The sequence below is a fragment of the Felis catus genome, chromosome B1, assembly GCF_018350175.1.
Source record: "Felis catus isolate Fca126 chromosome B1, F.catus_Fca126_mat1.0, whole genome shotgun sequence".
NCBI classification, from domain to species: domain Eukaryota; kingdom Metazoa; phylum Chordata; class Mammalia; order Carnivora; family Felidae; genus Felis; species Felis catus.
In genome coordinates, this window is record NC_058371.1 from 110,833,837 (window position 1) to 110,851,237 (window position 17,401).

Consider the following 17,401-nt stretch of genomic DNA (forward strand, 5'->3'; position numbering starts at 1 on the left):
CACATACATAGGAAGGCTAAATGAATTGAGGGAAGAAGAAAGGAGGAAATGTACAACTTGTTTTGTTTTTCCAACTTTGGGCTTCCTCTCTTTTTCTTATCTGTACACCAGGGATGATAATGTTTCCCTAATGGGTATGAGATCATGTACATATGGCTTTTCACCTGTAAACTGGCACATAACAATAAAGCAGTTACTTAACTCTAAGGAATGTGATTCCGAACCTTCAGAGTCCCTAAATAGGGAATAGAAAATAGGGAAACCCTATTATAGTGGAATGTTTTGCCCTTTTTTGTAACAACCTGAACTGTCTTTTTAGTCTGAATTCAAGGCAGCAGGCAAAACACGGGAATACCCTGAAGCAAAGGTTATTGACATTGGCTTTATACAAAGCCACTGGAGGGCTCTTAAAAAATACTCATGCCTGGATCCAAACCCCAGAGCTATTCGATCAGAATCATAGATACTTCCTGAGGCTGTACCTACTAGAAAGATTGTACTTACTGTATGCTTGGTGCAGTTGATTGGGCTTAAAAACTCCTGTATTCTCCAGTCTCTGTAGGAGCCAATCATGTCTCACCCCTGCCAAAAGTTTTTCAAAGTCATCAGGGAGCAGGGTTCGAGCTTCTAGGATCTCTTGCCTTGTCATTCCCGGCAATGAAACAAAAGAACTTCCACTGGAATTCAGAAAGGACTGCGGGTTTTCCCCCTCAGAAGAACCGCTGGAAAATGCTGGTGATTTCAACCACCCTGCCGAGGACGAGGTGGAGTTCTGGCTGCAGTTTAGCATGTTTCCTAGTTTGTTTCCCTCCTCCGTGGTAGTGCAGTCCTTGCTAAAATCAGAGGAGGGAATGTTACTGCTTACAGAGGAGTTGGGGGTTTCAGGCCATTGACCACGTGACTGTCTCAGAGCACATAGGCTGTAAGAGCCACGTCTGCTTGTGGGGTGAACATCTGTGCTGTCGAGCCATTGGCCCTCCTCATCCACTGTGGAGGCATCAGGGTCGATGCCCTGCTCTTTGACTGAGCCACTGCTCTTTCCTGAGCCAGGATTTTGAACAGGCCAATGAAGAGTGGAAAAGCTTCGTGCTGTCCTGGAACGTTGGCCCAGGGAATCCTCCATGACTATGTCAGAGTTTAAGGGCATATCCTCTTCTTTTTCTGCTGTTTCTCCTTCCGGGTCAACCCAGGCGGAACTTTCTTTAAATGTAAGGCCTGTGCCTCTTTTGATTTCCTCTCCATGCCTGTCTTCGGCATCATAGTTGATTTCTGGAAATTCATCAATTAGTTCAAAGGTTTCTTCTTCTTGGACCAAAGGGTATGTGGCTGTGTTCTTGGGCCAACCAGCATCAAAAGAGGACAAAGAAGCAGAACCAAATGAGGGTCTGGAATGAGCAGAAGTATTTCTGGATCCCCTATTTCTGGCTTTCTGCACATCTTCTGGAACTCCTTCTAACAGCCCCTCCCCAGACGCTGAGAACATGCCTGTTGTGTTATGAGGATGGGAGGTTTTCAAGGGCACGTGGCTGTGTCGTTGACTTTGCAAAGACTCTAAATTGTCATCCTTGGACACTTGGAGAGAGAGACCGTGAAGCTCTGAAGATAGTGGATGTACAGGTCTGGTTTCCTCATTGATGTCTTCAGACGGGGCAGCGGAACACTCAGTATCCACAAGGTGCACTTCTTTGCAAGGCTCTTTTCTGGTTGACCTATCGTCCACATAATTCACTTCCTCCCAGCTGGTAGAAGAGCTAACCACCGATAATTCGCTCCAAGAACTGGAGCACTGGCTGTCACTCAGAGACTTGTTCAAAACAGCTCCTTCACCATGGCTGTGATCTGATGACTCAACCTCAGTTCCCCCATCTTGATCCAAGGAGACTCGAAAGGCATCAGAACGGGTCCAGTTTTTCCTTGCTATCCTCCTGGGTTTCTCCTGACCATTCTTAGCCTTGTGGGAGGAAGATATTACGGTGCTTTTTTGAAAATGTGGTTTGTCTTCAGTGGTACACACAGTATCTATGTTTTTTGTCTCTGTTTCTAGAGTAGTGATACAGACTCCCGTTTTCGTATCTTTCTGTTTATCTTTGTTGTTCCCACAAGAGCCCTCAAAAACTTCGCACACTGAAGTGTGGTGCTGTGAATAGGTTTCAAGGATTTTTTGGAAATCTACTTGCCCATGCAAGATGGGTTTATCCAACCCGTGCTTGAAACTCTCTGGAACATAAGACTTGTCATCTAAGTTTGAGAAGCTTTGAATTTGTAAATGATCCTTTACCTGGTTGATAACTGACATGATCTCCTGAGAGAGAGTTTCTCTCTCCTGACTTTCAGAGGAAGTACTGAAACTGTACAGCTTTCCCATAGCTTCATGACAGAGCTGACTTGCTGTACGGACCACCTCTGTCTCCCCATACAGTCTTTGGTGCACAGTGGTGAGGCCAAAAGCAGCTTTGAGAAGACTGTGAAGCTCTTGTTTTCCACTAACTCGTTCATCATATCTCTTGGTGAGGAGGCCAATTTCAAAGGCCTCTTTGGCTTCACACAGATATGAATTTTTCATTTCCACAGGACAGTCATTAGAGCTAGTATAGGACAACAAGCACGTGCCACGGATATTCTGAGGAAAATACCAAGCACATAATCAGACACTGAAATAGAAACTGGAAGTGAATCAGGAAACACTTCATTCCTGGAGGACAGTGATTAGAAATATTATAGGAAAATAAACACGTGGCACAGATATTCTAAGAAAAATACACAATCACATATTGAGTCAAGGACCTAAAGTCTCTTTGGTGAATCAGGGAAAGGGACTGGGATGGATGTGATTGGCTGGCATGAAGGTGTAAGAGATTAGTTTTAACTACCATCTTACTATAGGCCTGATACTTTTTTAAAAAAGTTTATTTTTTTAGTAATCTCTGCACCCAAAGTGGGGTTTGAACTCATGACTCTGAGATCGAGAGTCACATACTCTTCTGACTGAGCCAGCCCAGGTCTGATACTTTTTGATCAAAGATGATAAACTTGTTGTTGTTGTTACTGCTGTTGTTAGTTTCAGCAAACAGTCTATACATGGGACAGGGACACAGTAAGTTTCTCTATGCAAAAGAGAAATAAGACTGCTAGATATAAACACATCATTTATTTAACAATAATCAAAACAACAGAGTAGTGGCTTCCAAACCCCTCTGTGCACCTGGGCAGTATTTCAGAATAAAAGATTTCTGAGTACTAATCCCAGACATTTGCATTTAGTGGGTCTAGGGTGGATCAGGAATGTGCATTTTGAGAAGACTCCTTGTGTGATTCTGCTGTGCTTGGGAACCATTGGCCTCAGGCAGACAACATCAGACCCGCAGGCTGAATTAATTTAGCTTCCACCAGGATGTCACTACCCTGACTGATAAAACCTTTCCATACATGAGGTCTGATTACAATTCTCTAATGAAGTGCACAAAGCCTACTTTAGGTTAGCCCTTTTCCTCTCACTGGTAGCTTCCATCACTGGGGAGAGGTAGAGTGTGTTTAGAACAGGCTGCACCCTGCTTACCACAGCCGTGAGCACGAAGAGGGGTGTGTAGGGACTGAAGGCAGCTGCCAGTTTGCAGGCTTCTGCAGCTGAGAGCAAATGGTGGTCAAACTCCTTCAGCAAACCCTGTGAGAAAACAGGCCAAGTGTTGTGTTGATAATTATTTATCCATTAGCAAAAGTCAGGCTATGAAATTCCTTTACTTTTCTTTCAGGATTCTGAGGGACACCCTGCCCTTTACCACAACAACACCCGAACAGTGCCAAGAAAGAGTTAAGCGTCTCAAAGGACCCTAGGGAATTGAGTGTCCTATCCCCCAACACCCATACACAGTCCATCCCCCTCCCTCCCCAGAGTGGGCCTAATGTGTGCAAAATAATTCACACAAGTTTCTCTGCAGGATCATGCAACTCTTTGTTCACAGAAATCCCCCACATTTTGCAGCCAAATTAGCTGATGATTTCTGCACTGTTCTTGGCAAAGAGCCTTTTAATGTATGATTTCACAGCAATTAAGATTCATTCATTCATCCTAGAAATATGCATTGAGAACCTCCATGTGCCAGGCACTGTTCTAAACACGAAGGAGATAGCAGACAGTTGAGCCTGCAGTAAATAAGCTTGCTTCCTATTGAGCGGAGGGGATCAGTCAATACGCAAAATGAGTAAAATGCATATTATCTGACACGGTGACAAGCAGTCAAGAGAAAAATAAAGCAGGAAAAGGTCAAGGAGCTCCAGGGTGGGGAGGCAGTTAGCAATTTTTTAAAAATTTTCTCTTTCTTTCTTCCTTTCTTCCTCTTCCTTCCTTCTGTCCGTCCTTCCTTCCTTTCTTTTTTAAGGTAAGCTCTATATCTAACGTGGGGCTTGAACTCATGACCCTGAGATCAAGAGTCACATGCTCTACCGACTGAGCCAACCAGGTGCCCTGGCAGTTTACAATTTTAAACAGTCATCAGAGACAACTTCACTGAACTAGAGATATAACCCTTTTCTCGTGTGTTGGTCTGACAGCACAAGCAACATTTTGTTAAAATTCAGATTGTTAGCAGCAAGCTGCAAGCCTTCTTATGCCACACTCATTACTATTAAGTACGGTTACTATTGTCACTTTAGTATTTAACAAAAAATGCCAATCTTTGTGATACTATTAAAAATCTCAATATTGGGGTGCCAGGTGGCTCAGTCTGTTAGGCATCTGACTCTTGATTTTAGCTCCAGTCATGATCTCACCATTTGTGAGTTCGAGCCCCGCACTGGGCTCTGTCCTGCCAGCGTGGAGCCTGCTTGGGATTCTCCCTCTCTCCCTCTCTCTGCCCCTCCCCCATTTGTGCTGTATCTCTCTCAAAATAAATAAACTTAAAAAAATAATTTCAGTATCAGTGCAGTGCAGGAGAGCAGCTCAATGTCTATGTTGATGCTCCAAACTGGACAGAGACCTGAGTTCTGCTCCTAGTTTCCTTCCTACCTAGTGTGCAAACTATAGAGGTCACTTAATTTGTCTGGACCTCAGTTTATTTTTCTCTAAAATCGGAATGATATATTTTGCTCTACCTACTTCATAGGGTTTTGTGGAGCTCATATACATATATACATGTGTATATATATATATATGTATATATATACACACACACATATGCTCACATACTTTTTGAATTATAAAGGAATATATAAGAATTAGTAATCATTATTTAAATTTTTTTAAATGTTTGCTTTTTGAGAGAGAGAGAGAGAGAGAGAGAGCGTGAGTGTTGGGGGGATGGTGGGGGGGGAGGAGCAGAGAGAGGGAGACACAGAATCTGAAGCAAGCTCCAGGCTCTGCTCTATCAGCACAGAGCCCAACGCAGGGCTCAAACCCATAAACTGTGAATTCATAACCTGAGCTGAAGTTGGACGCTTAACCCACTGAGCCACCCAGGCGCCCCAGTAACCCTCATTATTAAGAATAAGAATCTAGACAAGTGACAGATGCTCTGATTTGAACAGAGGGTAATTAAAGTTTTATAATTGTTATCCCTTTACTTTATCACTGAGATGGGCCAAGTGTGGAAACTGAATTCTGTGATAATCTGAATTAGAGGTCACTTAATTTGTCCAGACCTCAGTTTATTTTTCTGATTTCTTTCTGAAAGAAATCAGCGGGGTTCAAAGCATTTATCACTTTGATGATATTTATTCATTCTTTTACTTGTCATTTTTAATTTTTTTAGTACCCTCTGTATGTGTGGTACTGTGCTAGGTGCTAAGATAATCAAGCCAAACAGGACACCATAGAAATTGTCCCCAGGAATGTTCATGTTACTTGAAGAGGGGAGACACTGTGCTCCCTGACTCCCGGAAAGAGAATGAGATTGATAAACCAAGCACCAAGAACGTTGGCAGTTTTGTAGGTGATGCCATTCTGGACCAAGTGATAATTACCAAGTTAATTTGTGGATTGTTTTTAAACTTCTCATAATCATTTTTGCTCATGGAAACGAAGATGTCTGCCAGTATACCTAGTGATGTGGAGATACCCTGTAAGAAAAATACAAACAGAACACAGATTAGGAATTCAAGGTCCATTACTGGTCTCATCTCAAGGCCTGAAGGCCATGACTAGTCCTCCATATGAAATATTGTTGCTGCTGTTGCTGCTTCTCCTCTCTTCCCCCTCCTCCTGCTCCTCTCCCTCCTCCTGCTCCTCTCCCTCCTCCTCCTCTTTCCCCTCCTCCTCCTTCTTGTTATTCTGACAGCGGAAATACTTCTAAACTGGATGCCACAGGCTTGAAAGATCATCAGATCCTGAGTGTAAATACAGCTATTTCTTAGTTGGGCTTTACTGGACTGTCAACACTAACTTCTTCATACTGCTAGAGGCTTAAGGGATTGGCCCAAGCATGCGTCCTCGCATCCCATTCTGTCTGTGTGGGAAAAGGGTTGTAGGCGGTGGCATTGCTGATACAGGTGATAACCCAGTGCTCCAGTTAACGAGGAGAATACTCTTACAGAGGTACAGAGAATGAAAACATTAAGTAGGAAAGCAAGTGGTGTCTCTCAAATTTCTTGGATTGGAGTCTGCTCACTCAACGGAGGGAAAATGATTTTACATATAAGCAGCTTGGTTATCTCAACTTTGCTGTGGAATCAGGCAAAGGCTAAATATATAATAAAAGAAATGGATAAGTGAATAATAGAAATAAAAATATAAATAGATTTGGCTCAGTCGGTTGAGCGTCCGACTTCGGCTTGGGTCATGATCTCACTCTCTGTGAGTTTGAGCCCCGCTTTGGGCTCTGTGCTGACAGCTCAGAGCCTGGAGCCCGCTTCAGATTCTATGTTTCTCTGTCTCTCTGCCCCTCCCCCACTCTGCTCTGTCTCCCTCTGTCTCAAAAATAAATAAAAACATTTTAAAAAATTTTTAAAAAGATAGTTAGAAATAAACGTGAAAACACTACATACATGCCAGGAGTCTGGTTGTGAATGGGGACGGAGCAAGACACAAGAGGAAATTACCAAGTGTTCGTGGTCCTATGCCCATGTAGAATCAATAAAAATAGGACCAATAAAATTGACAAACAATACACTGCATTATGCCACAAGGAGATAATCATCCAAAGACAAATGTAGGATAGGAGAGGAAAAAAAGCACTAGATAAACCACCTTTCTATCTGGCTGAGGAAGGGTCAAATACCCTATGATTGAGGCCCATATTACCTCTGCTGCTTCGTACCACATCCCTGAAAAAAAAAGGGAGAGAGATGAGACAAACTGCTAGTATCTGTGCATTGTGCTAGAAAATACTTTTGAAAACTAATACAGAAAGAAGATTCACTGGCTCCCGTTAGGAAAATTTAGGGCTGGATTAGATTGAGAGCAATCAGCAAATGCCAATCTGCTGGAAAAACAGCAACATATTTTTCCAGCTGATTTAATACAGATAATGCTTCCCTTTCACAGGAAAACAGTAAAAAAATATTACATATCATATATAATACATTAACATAAAAATAACTAAATACAGTATTTACAAGAATAATTACCATTCTATGCTAACATTTTCAAACACCTTAGTTTGCATTTTATTTAATTAAGTAATTTATTTGAGCACCTGCAGCTCCTTTTTATTTTTCCTTTTTGTTGTTTTTTAAAGTCTTCCACGTTCAGGTGAGCAAAGGGCTTGGGGACAGTCTAAGAAGCCCACAGGGCCCCCAGCGGCTCCCCAGTAGTTCCTTCTTCCCTCCAGCTGACAGCATAGCCGCTGCCCTGTGTCCCTCCTCAGGACCCCTCCTGGGAACCTCTGATGTCCAGGTTGCCCTGTCTGTGGGGACAGTGCCAGAGACCCTTTCATGGGCTGTTGGCAAGCCACTCAGGCTTGATGGACCATAAACAGCAGGGTAGGGCCATGCATTTTAAAGCACAACTAGCATTCTACGCATTTCAGGTGTACTTGCCTCGTGGCCCATCTGAACCTGAGGTCTAACAGTTCTGAGCCTATTACCGCAGAGCTCTTGATAATTGCTGGCCGTATTACTTTTTTCCTTGTTTGTTTTCCCTCCTTTTAACCATCCTTTGGGAGCTTTAAGGGCATTTTTTTTAAAGGTATACCCTTAACATTAAAAGAGAGAAAAAAAAATAAAGCACAATGAGCATTCTATAAATTTTGCCTTACAACCTGAGGAATGCCCTCTGAGGAGTGAATGGGTAAGGTGTCAGGGTGGTTTAGAATAAGGTGTCCCTCTTATCACATAGAGTCCTGTAGAACTGAAAGTCAGATGCCAGAATTATTACCAAGAATCCTACGGTTAATACCACAGTGTACAACTATACATTTCTTTAACACAATTCAACAGAAAATATTTTGTTTTATTAATGTTCATAACACTCCTGGGATCTCAAATGTCATTTTCTTTTCGATGAGGAAACTAAGAAAAGTGAGGATTAGCAATTTGAACCAGATACAATGAGAAAATTCCACAGTAATATCTCGTAGCCAGACTTTGTAAATGAGCCCTGAGAGCAGCGAATGTTTGATGACCGTACCTAGCTTTTGCAGAATTTGCCCTCTGATCTGTATGCAGACTGACTGCACCAGGATCTTGTCACTTTCGTTTCTGTATAGCCAGGTACCTACAACAAAAGAGGGAAAAAAGAAAAGTAGTTTCAGCTCCTAGTTATCAAGTAAAGAGCCTGGTAAAACGAAACTAATTTCACCGAAGCCTTCATGAGCACATGTGATACAGGTTTGAGAGACGATCTCTTCTCTACATTGAGAAAGGTCCAAACTCCTTGCTATAACATACAAGCCTTCACAGAACTTGTATGTGAATACCAAGAATCCAACTTCTCACTTGAACTCCTGTCTGGTCTCCAAGTCTCCCAACTGACTGTGCTCTGCCATGGCATGGTTCCTGAGGAGACCAGCTCCTTCTACTTCAGGTCTCAGCCTCAATGCTATTGCCTCCAAGCCCCCCAGACTGATTTACCATAGTACTACCCCACTGTCTTGTGGTTGCCTAATGGAGGGTGGGGTCCTTCCCATCCACCCAAAATTTAGTTTGTAGGTTGAGACTGATGGTTGTGCGCGCTCACACACACACACACACACACACACACACACACACACACACACCAAGATATGAAAAGATTTAGTACTCACATAATGAGTCTTTCTGAGGAGAGGAGACAGGCACCCAAGCTGGTTCATTTGACTTGTGTGAAGAGAGTGGTGAGTGGCTTTTGTTTTTATTGTGATTAGGGTGTGGGCTGGGGTAAAGTCTCCCACAAGCTATGCCTGGTTTACTGCTGAGTAGGTTTAAAACAAACCAAAAAGCAACCCTCCCCCCCGCCCCAGCCTGTCCAGTTGTGGGACAAAGTGGGTGGCAGAAGGCTGGGGTCTGAAAACTGTCAGTGGGCAAACACCAAAAACAGAATCAAACTCATTACTATACCCCCTTGATTCTCTGTCACATCACCCTTTCTATTTTCTCCCCAGCTTTTAATCTGTGTGTGTGTGTGTGTGTGTGTGTGTGTGTGTGTGCATCTGCATATGTGGTGTAGAAGATGGAAGTGTGTATATCATAGGTTAGTGATGGTGGACACAAATGATGGGTATGTGGTCAATATCGATATTCCAAACCACCTCTCCACTGGAATGTCTACAAGTTTCAAGGTGCTTGGGACCTTATATCCAAGCAGACTGAGCTTAAAAGTCTACTGGAGGTTGTGTTCAACTTACTGGGAAACTTGTTGTCTTTAACGCCCAGAATTTCAGACAAGATATCTGAAGGAATAAATGATTTGTTGCCCAACTATTAGTACTTGCTTCCTTTCATGTATGATTAAATATTGAAAGAAATTCATTTCAAAATAAGTTTTTCTGAAAGTACATACATAGCAAAATCAACTTTACTTTCCAAACCATTTAAATACATAAAGTCATAAATATATTTTTCTCAACTTACAGACTTTATCTCCATTTACAATTCTCCTAAACGTTGCTACTGAGCCCCTCCTGAGGCCCACAGAGTTACCTGCTTTAACAGCATATTGTTCTTAGATAGTATACTCTACAATAAGCCCAGAAGTTTAGGAGCTTTGGTTGTTCTGTTTTGCTTTCATTTTTAATTACAGAAAATGAAGACACAGAGAAATAAGCTCCTTGACCAAAGCCACTTCATTCACTAATGGCAAAGTCAGTCCTAGCTAGTTCTGGAGGCATCTGGTCTACAGCAACTATCAGGTCATTCAGGTGCTAGAACTGAACTCCAGAACTAGAACTCCAGAAGGGACTGCAAGTGAAGGTCGTTGTGAAGATAGGAAAGCACCTTACCTGTTGCTCCGTTGTTGCTTATTAGACTGCTCAGGATATATTCTGCTTTTAAAAGTTTCCCTGAAAAGAAGCAACCAAATGCCACACAATTAGTACCTGAACATGTGCCTTCAATACTACTAGTAGTTTAAGCTCTAAGGTTAACACACTGTTACCTCTCTTGGAAACATGCTATTTTAAAATTTAACAGCAATAACGACATCATATACCAAAGTGAAGAGAAAGATGACATTTCCAGGAATCGGTGAGATGGGAAGTTGCACAGTATCTGAAATGGCAATTAGATTTACACACACACAAGCACACACACACACTCATTCATATAGAATAAGGCTTGAAAAGTAAAGATAAACCATTGTAAAACATTGTGTCTTCTTTCTGTGAACAAGACTATTGAAAAGAAGGAAGGAAGGAAGGAAGGAAGGAAGGAAGGAAGGAAGGAAGGAAGGAGGGAGGGAGGGAGGGAGGGAAGGAAATAAAGACGGAAGGAAGGAAAGAAGGGGAAAGCCACTTTCTGAAATCATGAGTTAGGTCCTGATTAAAATTTATTCATTCCAATGTTTGGAAAGAGAGCAATAACTTGAAATACCTATGTAAATAAATTTTACCAAAGGTATCTTTCTTCTTAAAAGTTATATTTTCTAATTAGGTTTTGCTGATATATAAGGATGGGTAGTTTTAAAACATATTGATTTGTATTCGCCACATTGGCTGAATGTCTTAATTCTAATAATCTATTTCTTGAAGTTTTCTATGTGGGCAATCACACTGTGCACAAATCCTGCTAATCGTGTTTATTCATTTCTAATCTTTATACCTCTTATTTCTTTTTCTGTTTTCATTGCATTGGGAGGACTTCCAGTTTACGATCAAACAGAAGTGATAACAAGATGCATTTTTTTCTTGACTTGATTTTAAAAGGAATATTCCTAATTTTCCATCAGTAGTTTTGCCAAAGGTTTCCAGTTGCTTCCTTTTTATCAGGTTAAGAAGTTCCCTCTTGTGCAGCTATCAGCTTATTGCCTTTCAGCTTCAAATTCATCCTTTATTGCCTGCTTTGCAATAATGGGAATGGACCTTGTAAATATTTCTCCTTTGCCAGCTTTGTCATTAGATGGTGTGGAGAGAGGGGGCTCCTGGGTGGCTCAGTCGGTTAAACGTCCGACTTCGGCTCAGGTCATGATCTCACAGTTTGTGAGTTCGAGCCCTGCGTCGGGCTCTGTGCTGACAGCTCAGAGCCTGGAGCCCACTTCTGATTCTGTGTCTCCCTCTCTCTGCCCCTCCCCTGCTCACACTCTGCCTGTCTGTCTCTCTCTCAAAAGTAAATAAACGTTAAAAAAATAAAAGATGGCATGGAGAGACACTGCAAGGGGAAGATGCTTCTCTTCCTCATGTAGTGTGCCATTCTTGCCAGGCTCCTGCCGTGCATACAGCTTCTCCAATGCCTGCCTCCTGCAGCGATCCTGGCTTCTCCTGTGCCTTCTTCCTACAATACAGGTGGCTTCTCCAGCACCTGGCTCCTCAAAGGTCAGCGGCACCCAGCAGCCAGCAGGTTCCTGCAGCATCCTCTCAGGTGACTTCACAGTGGAGTGAGTGCTGCCTGCCAGTGAGGAACGGCTCCATGAATGTTTCCCCCTGGTGTTCCATAAGAGCTGCTTTGTGGTGGCACCTCTCTGTGGATGGCGTCCCTCAGCACCCCAGAGGGTGGATTTCCAGTGAGTTCTGCTGGCATGGAAACTCCTTGACCTCTCTACCATCCAGTGAGTCATGGCGGTGCCTTCTCCAACAAGGTCTTGATCACGGCCCTGGTGTGCCTGGCTGTGCGCTTGTGAACTTTTTCTCATATGCTTTCAGTATAAGGGATAGTGGCTGCTCCTTATAACTGCTTATCCTGTATTCTTCAGAGTCTTCTTTACTACTTACTAGCCAATCCCTCATTAATCTCCTGATATAGTTAATAACTCTTTTATACTGAACTTTCCTTTTTCAAATTATTGTGTTGTTTCTGACTCCTGGCTGGAAGCTGACCAATAACATCTCTAACTCTAGTTTGTATTTTCAATCTAAATGGGTTGACATTTTATAAAACACTTCTCACATCAATTTAGGTGAACACATAGTTTTCTTGTTTATTCTGTCCATTAGGTGAATTGAATGAGTCAATTATTATTATTATCATTTGTAGTAAGCCCTACACCCAATGTGGGGCTTGAACTCATGACCCCAAGATCAAGAGTCACGTGCTTTACCAACTGAGCCAGCCAGGCAACTCTGAATGAATCAATTTTTTTTTTTAATTTTTATTTTCAACGTTTATTTAGTTTTGGGACAGAGAGAGACAGAGCATGAACGGGGGAGGGGCAGAGAGAGAGGGAGACACAGAATGGGAAACAGGCTCCAGGCTCTGAGCCATCAGCCCAGAGCCTGACGCGGAGCTCGAACTCACAGACCGCGAGATTGTGACCTGGCTGAAGTCGGACGCTTAACCGACTGAGCCACCCAGGCGCCCCTTATTTTTTTTTTAAAGAAATTTTTTGTTTATTTATTTTTGAGAGAGAGAGAAAGAGAATGAGTAGGAGAGGGGAAGAGAAAGAGGGAGACACAGAATCCAAAGCAGGCTCCAGGCTGTGAGTTGTGAGCACAGAGTCCAACGTGGGGTTTGAACTCACAGACTGCGAGATCCCAACGAGCTGAAGTATGATGCTTAACCAACTGAGCCACCCAGGAGCCCGTGAATGGATCAACTTTTAAACATTAACCATCCTTATGTTTCTGGAATAAACAGATAATAGCCTTCCTTTACTGTAATGTATTATTATTAATTTAATACAATACTGGTCAATTTGATATTATTTTAAGATTTTTGCACCTGATAAATTATGTAAATGATACTACCATATGATTTCCTTTTATTTCGATTTTAGTTAGTTTGACCTATGCACTTACCAATTCTTTCTTTACCATTGCTTTTTGAATCTTCTACTCAATCTGTATGGATTCAACTTCCTCCTTAACAACACACGTTCTTTAATGTGTGTGTGCATGAGAGAGATGTCTTGAGAATAATAATTATTTTTAGTCTTTGTCTGAAAATGTGAATTTTGTCCTCACTTTTGAATGATGATTTTTGCTGAGTATGAAATTCTAGGCTGAAAAGCTATTTCCTCTCAAATTTTTTTTTTTTTTTGGTAGATTTCGTTGCTTTCTGGACTCTTATTCCTGATAAGATGCTTTTTTCAGTCTAAATATAGTTCCCATATAAATAATCTGTCTTTTCTTGTTTCCTTTAAGATTTCCTCATTGTTTGATTTTCTGTAGTTTTTTTTTTTTTAATTTTTTTTTTCAACATTTATTTATTTTTGGGACAGAGAGAGACAGAGCATGAACGGGGGAGGGGCAGAGAGAGAGAGACACACAGAATCAGAAACAGGCTCCGGGCTCCGAGCCATCAGCCCAGAGCCCGACGCGGGGCTCGAACTCACGGACCGCGAGATAGTGACCTGGCTGAAGTCGGACGCTTAACCGACTGTGCCACCCAGGCGCCCCAATTTTCTGTAGTTTTGTGTCTGGGTGATTTTTTATTAAAAAATTTTTTTGCTCAAGGTTGGGTCCACGTTTTCTGCTCAAAGACACATTTTTTCCTTCGATTCCAGTCAATTCTCCCAGAAGTCCCATTATGTTTTTTACATTCTATTTCTCCAAGTTTTTAAAATGCCGCTTTCATATTTGCATCCACCTAACTCTATATACTTCATTCTCAGGATTTTCCTTAAATATAACACCCAGGTCCATCATTTTCTCTCCCGCCGTTTGACCTGCTGCAGGAACACATTTGAGGTAGGTCAGTTAGGGGGATGGAACACCTGAGAAACTGGCCTAGGAAATTGATCTTTACTGGGAGGTTGTTACCACTCACCGGAAGCAGGCGGGCGCATATTTAGAGTCTTTGGATAGTCCTTTGCTGGTCAAGTGAGGTTCGGGGAACAGCAGCATCAGTGTTGTCTGGGGGCTGGTTGGAAACGCAGACTCTGAGACCCTGCCACAGACCTACTCAATCAGGATCTGCATTTTCAGTAAGCTCTCCAGGTGCCTCATCAAAGTTTGGGAAGCACTGCCATTTGTGAGTTTTTATCATTGGTCTGAGATGAGATTAAGTGAAAAATGGAGAGTGAACATTTAGAAATTTTTTTTTTTTTTATCTTTTGCCAAAGTAATGTTGTGACTCTTCAACCTAATAATAAATACTTTGGACTTAAAGTTTTAGGTCTCTTTTGTTTTTTTTTTTTCCTTTCATTTTTCTAATAATCTATTTTATTGAATTCACCTCAGTTTAAGCAGCTTGTTTGGCAGGTGGTGTCCTTATCAGCACTTGAAATTCGGAAAAGCATCACCGCCAACTGGGAGAGCTGCTGGGTTTTTGGCTCTTTCTAGCCATCACTGTATGGTTGCACTCTTGTAGCCTGTAGCTACAAAAAAAGAAACTTATATGCTATGCCTGCCTTGTAGGCAATTTCCTACCAATTACTAAACTTTCTGACAACCACACTGATTTTTAATTTTAATTGCTGTATTTTTTTTCCTGAAAGCTCTCTTAAGTTCTTTTTAAAAACAGTGAATCATTTTCTTTTCCTGTTGTGTTCTTTTTATTATTATTTTTTTGTTTATTTACTTTTTGAGAGAGAGAGAGAGAGAGAGAGGCAGAGTGAGAGTGGGCTAGGCGCAGAGAGAAAGGGAGACACAGAATCTGAAGCAAACTCCAGGCTCTGAGCTGTCAGCACAGAGCCCGACATGGGGCTCGAACCCGTTAACCATGAGATCATGACCTGAGCCAAAGTCAGACACTTAACTGACTGAGCCACCCAGGCACCCCTGTGTTCTATTCTTTAAACATATGATTTTTTAAAGTCATATGAGTCTTGGGGCACAGGGGTGACTTGGTTAAGCATCCAACTCTTCATTTGGGCTCAGATCATGATCTCATGGTTTGTGTGTTCAAGCCTGATCCACGTTGGGCCATGCTGCCAGCACAGAGCCTGCTTGGAATTCTTTCACCCTTTCTGCCACTCCCCCACTCCCCCACTCTATCTCAAAATAAATAAGTAAATAAATAAATAAACAAACAAACAAACAAACACACAAACTTAAAAAAAAAAAAAGAAAGCCATACAAGGGGCTTTGGGCTCTGTGCTGACAGCTCGGAGCCTGGAGCCTGCTTCAAATTTTGTGTCTCCCTCTCTCTCTGCCCCTCCTCTGCTTGTGCTCTCTCCCCAAAATAAATAAATAAATAAACATTAAAAAAAAAAGCCATATGAGTCTTTTAAGTTGTTCTACTTTTATATTTTGTTTTGGAGTGCCACATTTCCTGTGTATGGTACACAATGTTCTTCTCTCCCATGTTTCATTTCCTTCGTTGCTTATACAGTTTAATCCGAGGGCATCTTCAGCAAGTAATATTCTCCTGTGGAATTCCTACGCTCCTGGACTGTGGATGTTTCTCTAGAGCATAGTTCTGTACTTGATATTCTGCTGGGCCCCCAAAATGTAAGTACTAAACTGTTTTTTTTCTGTTAATTACTTGGGGGGATTCCCTCTCTTACGGGTAGGGTAAATTGAGACTCCATACTCACGTTTGGCACACTCACGTCTTGGGGTTTTCATTTGTTTGGGGAGATTTTTTTTTGGCCTCCACCCAGAGCTTGGGCAGAGAGCAAGCTTCCTTGCCACTTCCGTGGGAGAGCTGGTGGAGCTGTTCAGTCCCCACACATAGCTGTGCACACCTTTAAGAATTCCAGCTTTATGTAAATATTTCACTCCTCACATAGGCCCAAGGTGCTGTCTCTTGTCCTTGCATGAGGATTAAAATGACAGTCCCTTCCCCTAGGACCACATCCAAGTGTAAACCCCTCCGGCTATAGTGTCATGAGCAGTAGTCCACTGTTATAACTTTGAACACTTTCTGTATTTTCAGCGCTTAAAAAAAAAAAATTATTCACAGTATTTATGTAATGGGAGAAGATTCTATGCGTGCTTACTGCTCCATGTTGATGGAACTGGAAATTTTAACCTTTATCTCTAATTATGGCTTAAAAGGTTTGGCCTCCTAATTCTAGGCAAGAGTGAGCTGAGCAGGCTCATGATGCCCTCCATTGCCTCTGAAACCCCACATGTTGAAATGCCCCCACCCTTGGAATGTGTTTTGGGTGGATATCAGGAAGGGTAACAGTAGGGCCGTGCTGTCCCCTCATATTACCTTTATTCCTCTTCCTTACTCCTTATAATATCATATAGGCATCTCACTCTTCTGACCCAAGAGTCCCAGGTGCTGAGGATGGAGACCCCTTTCCATGGCACCTTCTTTACCAGGACACCACCCCTGCTCTAAGTCTCTCTCTCTCTCTTTGAGACATCTGGTGTAGGGGGAGGCTCAAGAGTTGTTTGAGGGCAGAAATTCACAAATACAGTAAAACCTTGGATTGCAAATAACTTGCTCTGCAAGTGTTCCCCAAGACAAACATTTCTAATAAAATTTAACTTGATAAATGAGCAATGTCTTGCAATACAAGTAGCATGTCACATTATCACAACTGAGCCAATGGTTCTTCTCTCTCTCTGCGGAACTGTGGGTGATCTTCTCCCATGGTCGGATGCTGGGTCTCAGACCACAGTGTTTGGCAGAAATCAGTGATTTTTCAGAATGTTGGAAGGTGCCCACACCTGGCGATAGTGTATTATTTGTCACTTCAAAGCACTTATGGACAGTCCTTTGCTTTTCCATACAAGAGTAAGCTTAGGAATGCTTTGCTTCATTCTAGGTCAGGCTGCCTGCAGATATAGACTCTTTCCTCTGCTGCCTTATTGCCAGTTACATTAAATATGGTATATGACAAGAGTTTATTAATGCTGTACTGTAGTCAACATCCATGCGAGCATATAAAATGGCTCCCATGCAAAAAAGTTTGAAAAGAAAGGTGGTAAGAAGAAGGAGATGATTATGGTGGAAGTTGAGAAGGAAATCGTGGAGAAGGTCAAATGAGGTATGTGAGTGGCCAAAACTT

General features: G+C 42.1%; 1 protein-coding gene across 13 annotated transcripts in view; it reads right to left on the reverse strand.

Annotated features, from left to right (window-relative positions):
• ALPK1 (alpha kinase 1) overlaps positions 1–17,401 on the reverse strand; it is a 137,615-nt gene that overhangs the window by 14,849 nt on the left and 105,365 nt on the right. For 10 of the 13 annotated variants that reach the window (XM_045056002.1, XM_045055997.1, XM_045055999.1 and 7 more), the window contains 6 exons: positions 10,347–10,406; positions 8,558–8,644; positions 7,178–7,254; positions 5,956–6,051; positions 3,557–3,661; positions 505–2,620 (listed from right to left, as the gene is read on the reverse strand). In XM_045056002.1, coding sequence (XP_044911937.1) covers positions 505–2,620; positions 3,557–3,661; positions 5,956–6,051; positions 7,178–7,254; positions 8,558–8,644; positions 10,347–10,406 — 2,541 coding nt within the window. The other 3 variants (XM_045056001.1, XM_045056005.1, XM_045056004.1) reach the window with 3 other exon arrangements.